At 40.8% G+C, this 18,625-nt stretch overlaps 1 protein-coding gene across 2 annotated transcripts; it reads left to right on the forward strand.

The window, feature by feature from the left end:
• The first annotated feature begins 394 nt into the window (after window positions 1–394).
• On the forward strand, window positions 395–18,529 carry LOC111222187 (steroid hormone receptor ERR1-like). 2 transcript variants are annotated; one of them, XM_022745796.1, is made up of 8 exons: window positions 395–649; window positions 2,409–2,510; window positions 9,735–10,118; window positions 11,166–11,282; window positions 11,416–11,529; window positions 12,303–12,470; window positions 13,333–13,602; window positions 15,181–18,529. In XM_022745796.1, exons 3-8 carry the CDS (start codon window positions 9,740–9,742, stop codon window positions 15,432–15,434), a joined length of 1,302 nt encoding a protein of 433 aa, XP_022601517.1. In that variant the 5' UTR covers window positions 395–649; window positions 2,409–2,510; window positions 9,735–9,739; the 3' UTR covers window positions 15,435–18,529. The 2 variants fall into 2 exon arrangements, with proteins under 2 accessions (XP_022601517.1, XP_022601518.1); XM_022745797.1 differs by lacking the exons at window positions 395–649; window positions 2,409–2,510 and adding an exon at window positions 3,857–3,993.
• The last annotated feature ends 96 nt before the right edge of the window (window positions 18,530–18,625 follow it).

Genomic DNA, 18,625 nt, shown 5'->3' on the forward strand with positions numbered 1-18,625 from the left:
CCGGTGGAAGGTGCGTACGGACGTAACGGAGACACAGCGGACGCAAATTGGAGAGAGGGAGGAGTAAAGGCACGGGATAGAGATCTACGTCACTGCGCTGCGTCAAGTTAGCGAGAGAAACCTCGGGAGGAGCCGGAAGTCATACAGTGTGAGTTTTAAGAAATAAAACGGTGGTTTAAATACTAATTTAAGTACTGTTATGATTCTGGGGGACTGTGTGGCACATTAAAGCAGGAGGTGGTGACTCTTCCATCTTACGCTCCGTTTCGCTCTGTGACGTTGTTTGACTCGAGACAAGTTCAAGCGTTGCGCGAGTCGACAGAGTTTTATTGTGAAACTTTTTTCCTTACCGGATATTCAGTTTTCCTTCTTGAAGTCTTGACGTTAATTTCCAACTACAACCTCAGTTGTGAGAGCCGAAGACGAAAAATTATAACAGCGGGCTACGGAACCGAACAGGCGGATAAGACAGTGTGTCGCCGGTCGTTGTCATCACCTTATGACACGGTAACGGAGGGATGCGATGTGAGACACCCACCGAGGCTTGGACAGCGCCATTAAAACGGTTAAACCGACTGTGGACTTGCCCGCCGCAAAGACTTGACTGACTTCAGATAAAAACAACCCTGCGATGGTTTTACATTTCCCAGTAAGTACCTCTCTCACCCACACCGCAGACACCGAGCTCACAGCGGGTTTAGCCGGTTATTAATCGCTCCGTGGAGGTGTCAGCTGTCTTTATCGGTGGCCTGATGTGCATGCACGATTCGCCTGGCAGAGCTTTAAGTTCGCGTGGCCACGTTATTGGGGGTAGGGGGCACGAGCTGCTGAATAAATAGTTAGTACGCTGTGTAATGCACAAGCTTCTTGTCCAGCTTTAATACCTCAATCATACACGAAGCCCAGACTGACTCGCAGCGGAAGACACGCTATAACACTCTCTGTGACGGGTAATGCTGGAGTCGTCTGTAAAACACCCACAAAATGTCTTGGTAAATATGATGCGTGGACATTTATTGAATAAATGAAGAATGCAGAAACATGGCTGAACAGGGTGCAGCGGATAATTGTCGTCGTATGTTTCTCCGCATGCCCTCACTTAAAAGACAAGTCCTGCATGTGCAAATAACACACTTCTTCAACTGTGCACACTTTATATGTAACCCCCCCACCTCCCATACACACACACACACACACACACACACACACACAAACACACACACACACACACACACGCACACGCGCGAGTTATTATTCTTTCTGTGTTAACACACTGAACTATGCAAGTCACCGAGCCTGCTGGACCAGGATTGAGATCACTGATCTTAAGGCATAATCCACTTTGGCAATTAACCTTTCACCGGTCCGAGATCAGTTATGAAGGTCACCCCTGGGTGCTGTTCTCACCGTCTCCACAGTGCGCCGCATTTAAAACCCTCAAACTGAGTTTTATGTACAGTCAGTGTGATGCATTGTCAGTGACAAAGGCCACTGGTGCCCCCTCACAAAACTACAAGAAGCTCAAGGACTGATTCATGTGCTGATATTGGACTTTTAGTTTATGGGGGAAAAGTGTGCACAGAGAGATAACGTTTAATACAGGGAATTATTTCAGTTTGTGCTGATTTATTTATCTGAATATACATCTTAAATTTAAATTAAACTTCTTTTATGAAATGTGACTTTTAAAAATGAAGTTGTCAGTTCTGATCACTTCCAAAGAAAATGACGAAAGCATCACAGTTTGTTTGTTATAGTCTTGTTGCTCAAGGTTAAAGAGCTCGAAATAAACTGAAGTCCCCTTTGCTGCAATTTGACATTTAATGTTGTGGACTTTTTAAATGTCCACAGGCAGAGTCATGTTTACACTTTAAAAGCTAACTAAAATTATGTTTCATTTAATGTTTTAAAAAAAAATAAAACCAGCCTCTTTAATTATTTACAGAGAGTTATCACCAAACTTCAGCTCATGACTTTGAGTAAGAGACAAGGTGTTGGCTTTACTCTGTCTGTCCTTCAAGCATTCCTGTCGCTGTGACCTTTGGAGTGTGTCACGCAGTGTAAGGGGGAGGGTACTCCAGCAGCGTGCAGAAATCTGGATAGATACAGTGGGTTATGTATTTTAGGAAGGAAAAGTCATTGTTTCTAGTGTACACACATCTTACCACAGGTAACAAAACTATCTTTAATGGAGAGATTTTCATGTGGAGATTGGTACTGCTATTATTAATAGCTTTTTAATAATCTAATATGTACAGCTACTTCTCAGACATCATGGTCATTATGAGGCTGGACACAATGTTCCCATAGGAATTTGACCTTTAACATCACAAATGGGAGGTTAACATGAAAATGAATCATCTTGGTTTATCTATAGGTTCAAAAACCTCTTATCACTTATTTTGCAGGTGTCCTGAGAACTGCAGACTTCAACCCAAGCAATAGCACTTCATTAAGCTACCACCAGGAGTGAGGGATATATAGGCTTCAAACGACAGCTCACCAAACAGGTAACGTGTTCTCACTTCACCTTTTTATGCTGATGAAATATTATGTTATTATGCTATGCTTCGAATGGGATTATATGGGTTATTTGTATTCTGTTGCCAGGTGTAATGAACTTTTAGCTGCCAATGTTAACCCTCTGAGTCGATGTTTCCATAAATATGTTAGAGATAATAATTAATATGTATAGTGGAGTGTATAAATATGGTTTAAATGTTGTGAGAATCTGTAGACTCCACTTTCTCCTACAAATTCTTGCGAGATCATATGTGACTTATAGCCTCTAAACTTTGGTTAAAGTAGAGTGACAGACAACACTTCAACTCTACTATTCTACTATCTACTATTTTACTCACATATTGCACTATTTTTATGAACCTATAGACTTTGGCAAACCCATTTGAAGCACCAAAACAATTCATCCACAGCAGTAAAGTTGTGTTTTCACAAGATGTTTGAAGAATTTCAATAACTAGGCTTCAATTTTTTGGCATTTGGGCCAAGTTATCTGTTTACACAGTGCTCTGAAAATTGCAATATAAAACACTTGAGTATTGTGTCGTATGCAAGTATCTTTTAAAAAGTGAATTTAAGAAGTAATGTAGAAATTGAGAAAATGCCCTCAGACCACAGAGGGTTATTAATGTCTTCTGATTAGATGTGGACAGAGAAATGCAGCATAAGCAGTACAGAATGATTTTAAAGGTATTGGCATCTCATTTCACATCAATCATCAATCATCACACAAGTGACTAATGATAGAATATAACATGTATGATTCTGTTACAGACATGCTATTCATATTATCCAAAGGGCTCAATGATACTATAACTATGAGGCTCTTGGTTTTTGAGATGCTGTACGATGCTGCAGCAATTTTGATCGAGCAGAATCTAAATTTGTGGCTACAATTTTATAATTTGCAAAAACAACAATGAAATTAACATTTCTCACTGGTTACATGTGAGTCAGACTTTGTCATTCAGTATTAGGACTCTTGCATTATGTCAGGTAAAAGTTGATACTTTTGATTAGTTAATGGATAGTAAATGTATTCCTGCCACGGTTAATATAGTCCTGGAGCACGTTTACAATTGGGACTGAACATGTTTCTCCAGTATCACTACACAAATACCTGTTATGATGTTCCTCCATCATAAGACATAATATGAGCATATATATTTTTAATTTCTACGTGTGAGATAATGTAAAGTTAGTACTCATTCAAACCACTAACAGCTAGTCAATTTGGTAGTTAAATGAAGCTGCTTGCAGAGTGCTCCTTGCACTAATATGTTTTAGCCACAGTGTCCATCCTGTATCATTTAGCAGCTGTTAGGGAAAGCCGACTGTAGCCCGGCCCATCTCAACACACAGCCAACACGAGCTAGCGGGCGCTGGCAGCCTGGAAACTGATTTTCTGTCAGATCTGTGCCATGTTTTCACTCCGCGGAGAGACTCGAGTGCTGTACTAGTCACCGCTACCAGGTAAGATGCAGCCGAGCCCGGGATAGAGTGACAAAAATAACCCTCGGCCCCAGGAGGAGAGAGCTGGTCAGGCAGGATTAACGCTAGCCACTGCTAGCTTAGTTAGCTAACGGCAGGGCTAAGCTACAGTTATCATAATGTGTTCGCCGTTGATGCTAATGCTAACGCTACTCCAAACATGCTGCTACATCAGTTTAAAGTACACACGAAGCGTTTCTATGGTGAGTTAAAGAGGAAACCAAACATCTACACCAGTCTCACCGGGTTTAACACAAACTTTAATCTGCTTTAACCAAACGAACCAGCAGCCCCAAAGCTATCCTCTATGTGTTTCAACGTTTTATTCTCTCAGTCTGTTGCTCCTCATTTGCCAGAGCAGATGTCGAGCTGACCAGCGGTGCACATGGGACATTCAGGGATCATAGCTGGTCTTAAAGTGATGATTATCTGGCCTCATGTATTATTATTCCTGATGGCACTGGCTCAGACATTCACTGAGCTTGTAAACTCAGTCCCAGTAAGCTAAACTTTAAACAGGTTACTGTGACCCCCCCCCCCCCTTTGCTGCTTGCCAAAGAGTGTTACAATCAAGTCCAGAGGGGGCAAACTCCAAAGAAAGTATAGGACTACCAGCCACTATAGGACTGGGTTATCAGCTGTGGCAATAAATTTCATAAAGCCATTCTGGGTTTGCAATTAATGATATCTGCAGCAAGTATTATATTCCTCACTGAGTGTCTTGAACCCAGGATGTCACATAAGAAAGTCTTTATCTACAACCATAGTTCTCTTTATTGCATATTGTACTGTGTATGTGTAAAGCTCAGTGTAAAAGCATTGAGAGCCTGCTGTTTTTTTCTCAGTGGGCTGAACCCTGTTTATATTGAACAGCTTTGATTGCCTCTAAGTTCAAAGACAGCGCCTCATTGGTAATTGGGATGTTTTTCACGTTTTTCTTGGAGTCATGTCTCTTGTGAGTAAATGGATAACATGCATGTATATATATATATATATATATATATATATATATAACGTATTAATAATTCAGCAAACTGACATTAATAAACAGCATACAGCACATGTTAAGAGTGCACGCTTACACAGACAGTTGATTGATCGTTTTGTAGTCAGAGTAAATAAAGGAGAAAATCTTTCCACATTGTTCAGTTAATCCCCCCAAATACAGCAATTTAATAATATCTCTACATACACCATAAAGTAAACAAAATAAGAGTCTTTTATCAATTATGCCAAACACCCATTGGTTTATTTAATTAGGGCAGAAAAACCAGTGTGTACTGAGCATACATGCATGTAATGTAGTCATTGTGGGCTGGGCGAGGGACTGGAGCAGGGAGCAATGCATTTTAAATATTGCAACACTTATATCGGCTGTAACTGGATTATCAGCCCAACTGATGAATCTCAAGACTAGATCAAAGCCTCGTACTGTATATGGCTGGAGTGTGTTGAGGACGTAGGTGAAAACTGTTGTAAACAATGACTCTCAATGGAAAGTAGCTAAAGCTGCTTGAAATGTTGCTAGATGAAGTAATATGCTAATTAGTATATTTACGACATCATTGCGTCATATTTACATCCTACCTAGTGTCAACTGGTTTCTCTTCTCTCTGTGCTTTCATACAGTATGTTAATACAGCTGTTCTCATTGACGTATTTTTGTGTTTCTGTTGTCATGACTACAGAACAAGTATGTAACAGTGACTGAAACACTGCACATTAAGATAACATGTTAACCAGCGGTCACTTCCAAATCCTGATTTTATAACCGTGATGTCCTCTGACAAAATTTCGCCTATATTTATGATCACTCAGAAGTTAGTTAGGAAGGAGGAAGTTAGAAGTGTCAGAATATGTCTTAATTTGTCTCTCACACAGCGCACAGCCTCCGTCTGGTGCTACGTCCAAACGACTATGTTTTTGTTTTAGAACGCATCTCTTTTCCTTCATTTTCACCTCCCATCCACACGACTTTGGGGTTGTGTGCTATTTTGAAAACTCTGGGGTTGCGTTGTAGTTTGGACAGGTGTAAACTGAGACCTTTGGAAATGATGACGTCACACCCACGGTGTCTCCTGATTGGCTCTCATCAGCCTGGACTACCAGCGGTGAATGCAACATGATAATGAATTGTTGTTGACCTTGTTGTCTTCGCTAGTTTAGTTACATTCTCTATTTTTATGCTACAACTGTCTTTACTGTTCCTTGTTCATAGTGTTTTTTGCAACCAATCATCTGCAGAGTAGACAATCTGCTTCCTGTTTACACTGGCTCACACATGCCCAGTATATATGATTGGTCATGTATGTACGTGTTTTCAGGTGTGATAGTCTGGATGGAGATCGTTTTTGTTGGAAAACGCTGTTTTAAAAAGAAAACGTAGTCATGTGGGCATAGCATGGGTAATAAACTGCCTCTCTGCTACTCACTGAACAGTAGACGCACAGAGAGGTGTCCCTCTCACTCGTGGGGCAGATTATCTTTCTTCTAAAATGGCAAATGCTTGACCAAAAAGTTGCTAGATATGTCTATTTTGAAAAACGTTGTTAAAGGGTCAGCCAACCAATGGTGTCACTCACTCACTCACTCACTCACTCACTCACTCACTCACTCACTCACTCATGGACATTTGGGGATGTAGCACTGAACTGTGGCGGCTCCAGCCAAAGAAAGAAAGCGGTTGGTTATTGCAGTAGACTGGCAGTATGTATGCAGGAGAAAATCACAAGTCACTTTCAGGTCTTAACTGGATTGAAGCTCTTTAGGCTGCAGAGATCCCATCTCATTGTCCTCACGCAGTGATCTATTAAGCTGGAACAAGAGCCCAGTCGTTCAAGTAAGGCCCTGCATTAATGTCTCCACTGATGACTTGAAGCCCAGAGACAGACACCACACATGCTATTCACACTCTTGCCCCGCTGATCCCCCTTTTCACTTTTCACCCATTTTTCCGATCTCTGAAGAGCTGCTGATAAAGTCAGGCTGCATCTCTAACACCAGACAACAATGTCCGCTTCAGACAGTATAATGAAACATGGCTACTCAGTAATTACAGGAGTGGTACACCTACAGAAGAGTCTGAATTAATTTCCCTGGTTTTGGCAGGGAACAGTCGTGGTCACTTTGCTCACACAAACATTCACCCACCCGCCTGTTCAGTTGCTTTATTGCAGGAAACCTCCTGTGTCAAAGAGGTCAGGCTGCTCTTAGGCTAATTGTCTTACATAAAATGGACACAGTGTATGATTGACATTAAGGCTCCAGACATTTGGCATTACAACTAAGTTACTGGAAGCTAAGTAACAACTTAAAAGCATGAAACATAATTACTCATGCTGATCTTACCATACATTACTCTCTAGGTTTACATTTGTCGTGGAGGTGGTGGAACACTCAACTGTCATTATGTTTTTTTTGACAGAAGGAGTTTTACTTTTGAGCAGCATTTAGAACAAATTCAAAGTGATTAAAGCCTTTCTGTATCATTCTGTTGCAGTTTGATTTTCACATTTTTGGCAGTCTTGACCCCAGATAAGCAGCTGAAACTGAGAAATCTGTTTTTAAAGGAGGTATTTGTAAGTTTTGCTATTGCTACATAGCTAACATTACCATTAACAGATTTTAACTTCCCAGTCTTGCCAAGAACTTCAGCCATCGTTGCGTTTACAGGAAATTATAATACGTCCTCTGAGCAGCTACTTATCCAGGACAAATTGGACGCTACAGTGACTCTGTATTGGAAAGTGACAAGACGTGCCAACAGGCTCCTCCTAGCTGGTTAGCATGCTAACTTCAGTACAAGAAAATAGAAGCAAAACAAAAGGGTTGCTTTCCATCACTGGAGACAACTTACAAATAGCTCCTCTGTATTCTCAGTCGAGAAAATTGAATTGAGAGATTAAATGAAAAATGTCTGTTGAGGTGATGGGATAGTGGTAGAAACCTGCTGCCCTCCGCAGTGCGGAAAGTTTTTTTTTCTCTTAAGACGTTATGGCTACAATACTCCATGAGCCGACTTTGATAATCAATTAGTCATTTCAGTTATTTTTCAAGCAAAAATGGTAAAACCCTGCAAATTATTTTCAGATGCCATCCTCTCAGAGTGTTAAGTCATCAGTGTTTAAAAGTCATTTTCTTAATTTCTAAAAGTAATTTTGAAGTATTTGGACTTTTGGTGAAAAAAATGTAATTTAAGACGTTATGTTCAGCTCTGTGAAGTTGTGATGCACATTGTTTGACAATTTTTTAAATCAAAAATAATTTAATTATTCTGTTTATTCTTTAGTTATTCTTTAATTGTTCTTTAAGTTATTCTTTAAGTTTATTCTATAATTCTTTAATAAAAGAAATTGCAGCAGATTAATCGATAATATAAATAACAACAACCAAACATTATTTTCATTTTCATCAAAAGCAATATTTACTGATTGTTTTGTTTGGGGGTGTTGTGTGTCTGCAGTCAGCCGCCGTAGTTTCTGTAGTTAAACTGAGAAGTACAGCAGCTATGTGAAGTTGGCAGGCATGCAGTTCGCTGCAGCACTGCCTCACTCAAATGTAAGTTATGTGTCTGAATAGGGAAGCGCGGGCACTGTTTATGAGCACAGCAACCTCCATCTGGTCACCTTGGCTATTTTAATGTGTAGAAATGTCACAGACAAAGACTTCACACTGCGGCGTTGATTCAAGTACTCTATAGTTTTATTTTAGGCATGAAAGGTCCTGGTTTGGTGAATCTAAGGTGTTTTTTGATGGATTGAAAAGACTAGCTGAGGAAAAAATAGCACAAAACAACACAGGGACTAAGTTCTGCTAAAGAACAGAGAGGGAACAAGAGGGCCCTTTGTGATGTTAATGCAAAAATTTGAGTGCTTTTCAGTCCATGCTTTCAGGAAAGAAAAATGACCACACTTTTAATGTGAAGTAACCGATATATCTGGATAAAATAACATTTACAGTTCAAGTGGAGATTTTTTTGATTCCTGTTTCCTTTTGATTCCTGTGTTTACACTCAAATCCACTCAAAAGGTATAAACAGTAAAGCTTGGTGTAAACACTTGGAGACTGGTTCTGGGGTCTGCAGGGTCGGCTGGGCCAGTGGGTCCTGTTGCCTATGATAGGGCACCACTGGCACTTTTCCACCCCCCCTTTTAGTCGTAACATGCCAAAGAGAAAAAAAAATCTGGCACAAACAAACAAACGAGTGAATTAAGTAGATTTTGATTATGAAGATTTATTTCAACTTAAGAATGAGACTCAATATACTCAATATCTGAACTTAATTTAACTGTATTTATTTATATATATTGTTTCTGTATTTCCTTTCTTTCTTTGTTTGATACTTACTGCTATGAACCTTTGAGTTCTTGACACATGGTGAAGAAGAACTTCTTTTCTTTACTTGTATCCCTCCACCAGGGTGTGTGTGTGTGTGTGTGTGTGTGTGTGTGTGTATGTGTGTGTGTGTGTGTGTGTGTGTGTGTGTGTGTGTTTATTTTAAGTTGTGTTTCAGGGCATTGGTTTTTTTACAGTTTATATGTCGTTATCCAAATTATGTCATTAAAAGTCTTTTAAGAAGATAAACAATAGAGAATATCAGACTGAGTCAAAATTCAGTCGGCCATTTTCTTCTGGTGGCATGAAGATGGTTTAAGAGACAAAGATGTGAGCTTGTGTGCCTTTATTCACTTGACCTTTCTTTGTTGTTAATGTTTCCCCTGTAGGCATCATGTCTTCCAGGGAGCGCCGGTCAGACGTCTACATAAAGGCAGAACCAAGCAGTCCAGAGGGAGGTGGGGGAGGTCGGACCAGCCCTGGTGGGGCCTCCTCAGACTCCTCTCAGAGTGGAGGTGGAGGAACCAGAGGAGACGGCACTAAACGTTACTCTCCACCACTCTACACACCAGCTCTGCGCTGCCACTTCAAAGACGAAGGTGGTGATGGGGCGGAGGAGGGCTCCACTGGAAATGGAGCAGGGCGATGCAAGTACGCCCTGAGCACGCTGCCCAAAAGGCTCTGCTTAGTGTGTGGAGATGTGGCCTCAGGTTACCACTATGGCGTGGCGTCATGTGAGGCCTGCAAAGCGTTCTTCAAGAGAACCATCCAAGGTGTGTGTGTTGTGTTTGAAAAGCAGAACAACCAGTATACAGGTCATGTTTTCCCCTGACACCTTCTGTAATCAAACAGATTGATGGTATTTACATTTGGAATATTTAATCATGTTAATTGTGACTGACTGTGACCTCCTGTGTGACTCTGATAGCTTCTTCTTCTTTAAAACAATGAGTGTAAAACTAGTGTGCGGAGATTTTTCCTCATTCTTTTGAGAAACAAAACAGCAAAATATAGTTCAGAAGATTTGGCAGAAACTTATCTGCTTAGTTTGTTCAATATATTTATATATTTTAATTCTAGTATTCCACAAAGCTTTTCCTTTACCTTCAAACAGAGGAGAACAGGCGGTTTAACTAGTTAAATGTGGGAAGTTGAGAGAACAGATTAAATGTATTTTTACCAGCCACAACAGTGGGACTGGTATTTCACCTCGTAAATCTGTGTGTGTGTGTGTGTGTGTGTGTGTGTGTGATCAAATGTAGTCTACTGTAGCAGGAAGTACCACAGAGGAGGTGTTGAGTGATTTGGCAGTTGTTGATATGTCTGTGGACAAATTGTCACAGTGATACCATCGCAATTGTGCAACATACAGTCACAAAACGGTACAAGTGTGTACTTTGGTTTGAATGCTGAGTACTCATGTAATAATGTAGTAATAACTACTGACAGTTTTTGTAAATTGATCAGGTTTAATAAATCTGGCAAAATATACCTTCATCAGCTGTAATCTGGAACAGTCCCTCGTCACTATAGTGGTTAAAGAGTCTGAGGAAGGAGTGGGCCCGTGCCTCAGTACACTGTCACTATAACCACTCCATCTGGTTTGAACTAAAACCATGACCCCTAGGCAGTCACTGTATGTATGTTGGTAGGTGGTGGGGAGGTTAGCTTGTGTGGCTCCTGTTGTGGGTAGATAGATTAAAAGATCAGAGAGAGATTAAGACATTGAAGGAGGTGGTTTTCACTCATCTCATATGTTTATTCATCTTCATATTTCTTAATCATCCTCTTAACTGTAAATTGACTCTTTCTTCATAAAGGTAACATTGAATACAGCTGTCCAGCTTCAAACGAGTGTGAGATCACCAAAAGGCGCAGAAAGGCTTGCCAGGCATGCCGCTTCACCAAGTGCCTCAAAGTAGGCATGCTGAAAGAGGGTGAGTGTTTATGTTGTGCAGACGCTGTGTAGCCAGCCTGTGATGTTACATCTGAAGAATCACTGTGCTGATCTGGTATGTTCACTCTGTTTTCCCTCCACAACTCACAAATACTTGATGTTTCACCATGTAGGGGTTCGTCTCGACAGGGTCCGAGGTGGAAGACAGAAGTACAAAAGGCGCCCAGAGGTGGAGAATGCAACATACCAGAATGCCCCTCTACCTCTGACAAAGGAGAGTGAAAAAGGTGTGATTTATATTCATGTCCTGCCATTAGTTAAATGGTAACTATCAGCCCAAACTACAAGACTGTAGGTGCCACGTTTCTGTAGCAACTCTGTAAAGTGCAGCCAGCTCACTCATTCACTGTATCTGACACTGGGCTCTGATTAATGGGAAAGAGTTTTGCTTTTATTTGTGGCGAGAGACGTCCTGCTGCCTCTAGGCAACGGATAACCGGCTACTGATCAATTCTCTGCTGGCAAACTACACGTATGAAGAAGAAAGCAGCTACGTTTAGGCAGTTAAAAACACAGTAAGAACAGACACATCAAAGTGTTGGGTGGTCAGTTTATCTGGAAGGTCATCCCTTCGCTGATTCAGAGGTAGAGAGAGAGAGCTGCTCAGAACATGTGAGATATGATGGGAAGCTTCACCGTGAGCTGTCCACACAGAGGAATTGATTAGAAAACAGCGCCCTCTGCTGCCGAAGAATTATACACAGATTTCCTCACTCTTCAGTCAGCAATACAAGAGTGAAGAATTTAACCTGTGCCTATTTGCATAAATTTAGATGACCTAACTTGGAGCTCATGATTCACATAAATCTGACAAAGGAGACATTTTTTGTATAAAATAGTTAACACCAGTGCAGATCAGCATGTTGCATTAAGCAAAATTTAGTTTATTAGTTTAGAAAATGACGAGTTGATATTTTGGGATCAATGTGTCCGTGACAAACTGCAGTTTTCATTTGTGCATCATATTAATTTGTTGCTTTGTGTCCATTTTGCGACACAGGTTCCTCCAACATCATTGTGTCCCACCTCCTAGTGGCAGAGCCAGAAAAATTATTTGCCATGCCCGACCCTCTGCAGCCTGACACAGCCCAGCGGACGCTCACCACCCTCTGTGACCTTGCTGACCGTGAGCTGGTTGTCATCATTGGCTGGGCCAAACACATTCCAGGTAAGAGATTCACTGAGGAGACACGAGCAGAGGAGAGGTAATGACAGACACTATCACTCAGACTCTGACTTCTCAATTTATTTTTTACACTACGTTTATGATGATGATCATTATAATTGGCCTCTGACTCTGACGGATGAACTGTGTAACTGATAAGTACAATGAAGTCTATGGAACAAAACATATAGTCCAAACAAATGAAATGAATTAACTGATGGTTTTTATGTTGAAATGAACAGTTCATTTAATTTATTTCACACAAATCAGAAATAATAATAGAATACAGGTATACAAACATGATAATAGCCTGGTCACTGCATGTACAAGATACAGCCACAAAATATCTAAATCCTAAAACCTAAAATGGTCCAAAACATCTGTCCCATCAGTCCATATATCAATTTGATAGGCAAGATACACAATCAGCAATGAATGGTAATTAAAAATAAGAGTAAAAATAGTAGCTCAGTAGAACAGCCAGTTGTGAAGACCGCAGCACTTCAGGGTTCGGCAAGTTTAAACATATCTTAGTCGCAGCTGCTGTTCTTTTTTAAAAGCAGATAGAGATCGTGACATTTTTAGTGTTATCAGGCTCATTCACACCTGTGGACCTCTGCACAAGGTTACGACTGGTATGTGGTGTGTGAGGAAGGAGACACCTCTGCTAACTGAATTAAAAGCTAGAGTTGGGTCACCAGCTGCCAACAGTATGAAGCCCATTATCTGGCCACTATAGAGACATGGGTTCTGTGTTTGCTGCGTCACTTTACACCAGAAACATGTTTGCCTCCTCTGCATTTAAATTCTTCTCTCTCTCTCTCTCTCTCTCTCTCTCTCTCTCTCTCTGTCTGTTCCCCCGCAGGCTTTCTGTCGCTGTCCCTCGCAGACCAGATGTCTGTGCTGCAGTCAGTGTGGCTGGAGGTGCTGGTGCTGGGTGTAGCGTACCGCTCGCTCGGCTGTGAGGACGAGGTGGTGTTTGCGGAGGATTTTGTCCTTGATGAGGAGATGTCACGTGTTGCAGGACTGACAGAGCTAAATGCAGCAATTAGTCAACTTGCTCGCCGTTTCCGTGCACTAAACGTGGACCGGGAGGAATTTGTCATGCTAAAAGCCATCGCACTCACTAACTCAGGTACTTTCTCTCCTGCAGCTGAACAGTCATACAGACATATAGATTATAATCAGTATTTTCACAAGCCACTATTTACTTCTCCGTGCTGTATGTTGCACGTTTCATATCAGTAGCCATGAGTAGAGCAAACTGAAACAACAAGTTCTCTAGTGGCATTACTTAACAAAGCAGTGTTTTCTGCATTCTTTCAAAATGGAGTCACCCCATCTAACCTCAAATTAAGTGTCTCTGCTAATGTCAGAGGAAAAATTATTCTGAAATTGAATATTAGACTTTTTACAGCTGAGTGCTCACCACCTCCACTAACCAATTTCTTAAGGGAAACTGTGCACGTAATTAAGCGTAATGCTCATGGTGTGCAACAAAAACTACATTCAGGTACATTATTAGGTAGTTTATTAGCTGAAACTAATGCAGACTGATATTAACAGCCTTCAATAAATTCTACATTCATTAACGTGAGAATCCTCAGTTTTGTTTGAAACTGTTGTAGAGAAGATTTTTGTCGCTCATCTGTATTATCATTTTGGAGGCTGCAGTCTCTGGTGCTGTTGAACTACATTGTCTTACACTGACAACTGTTTCTAATATTTAGTTTAAGATTCCTGATTTGATCTCAGTGTAACACAATATGAATATGATGTGCGTATGATGTTATGATGTGAGCCACAAACCAAAGCCGCCAAAATGACCAGAAAGTGGAGTCAACATCACTTTGAAACAAAAACTGAACCGTTCTAACAAAGTGAACCTTCGGAAAAATAGGATTTACTGCAGGGTTGTTGTTAGTTTTAGCTAGGTGATAACTAAGTGTATGTTTCCCTCTTTTAATCATAGTAGCACACCCATTATTTGTTTGGTGCAAAAATGTATTATTATTATTATTCTTAGTTCAGTCTGAAAGTGCGAGATTGCGTGTGTGTATGTTGTGACATATGTCAGTTGGTTAATCAATTAGTTAGTGTGACATTGGTAGCAACAGAAACAGTAGATTAGCTGTGTGTGTGTGTGTGTGTGTGTGTGTGTGTTTGTGTGTGTGTGTGTGTGTGTGTGTTTGGGGGGGGGGGGCAGACAGCGGCTGTTTTCCAGGTTTTTAGCCTGATGGGATTATGTGCATGCCAGCAGCCAAAGGTCCTTGACAACAGCAGAATGACTGTGTTACCTGTGCAGGTGCAGTGAAGGCTTTTTTCAGTTCTGGGGCAAAATAGAAATTGACCAGCAATAAAAATAAAAATTTCTAATGGTGTTCTACCCTAGCTACTACTACTCTAGCAGGCAGATCTACCAAGGCAGAAACATACAGAGCAGAATAGAAATGAGTCCACTGGTTGTGGCAAGTTTACCTCACTCATAACCTTTACGTAGACATCCCTCAGAGAGCCTCTCAAGGTTACTGTCAACAGCAGATCATCTAGCACGTCCTGCTCGTGCTACAGATCCACTGTTTGTTCTGTAAATAAAGGCTGTCATTAGTTTGTATTTGTGGTAAGTTACTGGGCAACATGTTTCTGTGGCAAAAGCCAAGAAAATCTGAACCCTACACCCTGCCTTACCATGTGCTCCCTGCTGTTCTGTCAGACTCCGTTTACATCGAGGACATGGAGGCTGTGCAAAAGCTGCGGGACCTCCTCCACCAGGCCCTGCTGGAGCTGGAGTGTCAGCGGCGCCCAGACGACCCCCAGCGGGCGGGACGCCTCCTTTTAACATTGCCTCTCCTCCGACAGACTGCTGGTCGTGCTCTTACCACCTTTTACAGCATCAAGACCCGTGGAGGTGTCCCAATGCACAAACTATTCCTGGAGATGCTGGAAGCCATGATGGACTCTCCCTAGTGCAGAGAGCAGCAGGAGTAAAGAGGCTGCAGAGAAAGACCCAATAGAGATCTCGGCTTCAACAGTGGATGAGTGGTTCATGAGAAAGGAAAGTTTTTGTTATAGATTTAATAATGAGGAAAATGGTCCTTTTACCCTTTAGGCTACATGAAGAAAGAAAAAGAATATGACTAAAGAAAAACCTCATGTATTGTCTCTAAGCGGGAAAGCTTACAGTAAGATGTAAACTGCCAAACTTCAGTTAAAGGCTCCAAGATCCACGAGTGAAAACATTTAACATGAATGCCAGAAAACTTCTCAGTTTCAACTATTTTCATGGTGTGTTCCATCACAGCATCAATCTGCAGTTGCATAACCACTGAAGAACAACTTTTAGGTACCCAAGAACAGACTGCAATCATGTGGCTCTTGAACTTTTTAAAATAATGCAACATCTACTTATGAAAGCCATTATAAAATATCCGGTGAAAGACTTGAGGGTCCAGTACACGGTCAGATCAACATGCACATGGAGTGCTAGTATTCACTATAGTTTAGTGTGCCGTTGTAGGCAAATTCATAGGAATTACTTGCAATATGTTAAAAGCAATATAATGACTCGATTATTGTCTGTCACATTTAAAATATGGATAAAATGGTGAGACATCTAATTGTGTGTGTAGGTCAGTAGTTCTCCAGTCTCGGGACCCCAGGTGCTGATTTCTGTTTTAATTCAAGCTTCTAGATGAGCCTGGTTTGGGTTGGGGAGTCCAGGTGAGTAGATCTAGAAACCTGGCAGGAGAGGAAACCAGCAGCACTTTTTGGGGTTAAATACTGGAATTGGGAACCACTGGTGTACACAGCAGTTGCAGGATTCTTTATAGAAAGGTTGTGCAATTGATTTGAAGTCCAGGAGAAGTGCACGTGAAGATTGTGCACTCATAAGATGCTCTTGTTGGAAGGTAATATATTCAGTGTTGTATGTAAATCCTACTGGCACACAGAACTGGCTTCCATACAAGCAAGCGTGTGCGTACATGTGCAGTCGAAACCAATGAGCTACGCTGAGATCAGGGAAGAACACAGCTCTGACATTAAAGCCAGTGTGGCAACATCAGTGGTTAGAAAAGAAACGCATTTGCCTCATCTGCTTTTTTAATGCTGTTCTCCTCTAGATCTAACCACTACTTTTTGTCTCCAGCAGCTGTAACGGTCTGACCTATTTGATCCGGTTTATTTGTGGGCTTTAATGTATAACACTAACCCGTATGTATGATTGATAGGTTTATGATGAGATTTTGCTGCATTTTCTGCAGTAGTGAAGAGCGCTGCATAAAAGATCTCACTTGCTTCAATGCAACGTCCCTCTGTGTACGTACATCTGTTGAACTTTAACTTGTAAGTGCCCGTGAAGGGCTCAGGGCAACGAGAAATGCAACATATGCAACATCTTCCCTTTGGATGTTGAAACCTTGTCTGACAACATCCTGAAAGTCCTACTCATTGTTCAGCAGGTTTGTATACTTACACTATAAACGATCATTATAATAAGCTTTACGTGCAATGCAAAGCTACAGTGTCTGATGTCAGAATCAGATCCCTAAAAATAATCGTTATTGGCCAAAGGGGCCATTAACCTTTTAGCCATGTACAGTTCCATTTAAATAAACACAAACATGCAATTTATGGAGGAAGATAACAAAGCCAGCAAATGTGATACAAATTCCCCATTACAATTATATTTGTGCAGCTCACAGTGTACTGAAATTTGTAAAGACTTGAAACTCCTTTTTCATACATCTTCCTTCTAGGATTTAAGGGTATTTTATTTACATTGTGACGCACTGTTGTGGGTTTGGTATTGGAATGAAGCTTCCATTCATGATATTCTGAATGCTAATTTTTTTTTTGTTAATGTACGCAGTTGTGTGTTTTCTGAAGCTGATTGTCATTTAGGGATCAATTTACATGGCTCTATAGATGCAGCTGCATGGTGAGGCTACAGAGGGCTACCTCAGGAGGCAGGGCGAGCCAGATGGCCAAATAACTGTGGAGACGCATGTAATTCTTGATCTTTTGACATGTCGAGTTTAAATTTGAATATTAGGTGTGTTGAATGTCCCGCAGTTGTGCGAACGGCTGAGATCCTTTTCTTTGTTTTCATTGCTCTAAGGTGTATACGGCTCATTAATCATGCTTTATAAGACAAGGCTCCATGGTACAAAGTATCTCACACTGGGGGGCAAGCCTGCAGTTGATATGGTTTCACAGGATTAATGGTGGAGCTTGGAAACTCTGGAGGCCAGTTCAAATTGAAAACGGTTCATCTTGTAACACACAGGTGTTGCACTGTGGAGCAGGGATTGATGTATCTGGAAAAATGTGACTCTGATTCACCTGTTTGGTTTTGTTTTCTTAGGTTACAGCTCACACGTTCATGTCATCTAAGACGTTTTTTTGCTCTGATTTGTTTACTAACCTAATTTCTTGAATAGTGATCAGATTTCTGAAGCAAACAAATAAATATAGATGCCTGGGACGCACTACAGCTTTTAAAACTTTGTCATTTACATAAAGGTAAATCTTTTCATTAGCATACAGATGTTTTAGGTACGGTGGGTTAGGGTGAAGGCAGGGTCATTTGCAGTGTCACTTAAAATTATACAGTCATTTGTAGTTTCTATTAAATATGTGTGCATTAATATAAATGAGCAATACAATAAATTACCAAACCTCACACATTTCCTTGTATAGCCACAGTGTACATTTAACATTGCCAGTTATAATGAAGAATAGCTACTAAACGTTATATTATTTAGAGGTTCAAATCAATGTTTGTATTTTGAAAGACTATTTAAATGATTAAATTCTATTTTTTACTCAATTTACTGTTGTTTGTTGACACTGCTTTATTTTTGTGTGTGATATTGGCTGTGAATTTCTGTGTGTAGGCTATTTTTTCCCATTTAGATAAAAAAAAGTTTCATGTCCTTGTCTAAACATGTCCACATAAAAATCACTGTGAAAAAAGTGAGATCTTCCACTGTCTGATGCAACAGGGAGTGGATTATTGTAGGTGCTTTGTGTTGTGTAATAAAACGGACACACCACCACCACCGCATATCACTGGTCTCATCTCTCCCTGTGGATGTTTGTGTATTTGTGTGTGTGTGTGTGTGGTTTTGTATTAGATGCAGGTAGTTATTTCTGCA

The sequence above is a fragment of the Seriola dumerili genome, unplaced genomic scaffold (genome assembly GCF_002260705.1).
Source record: "Seriola dumerili isolate Sdu_G_001 unplaced genomic scaffold, Sdu_1.0 BDQW01000091.1, whole genome shotgun sequence".
In the NCBI taxonomy this organism is placed as follows: domain Eukaryota; kingdom Metazoa; phylum Chordata; class Actinopteri; order Carangiformes; family Carangidae; genus Seriola; species Seriola dumerili.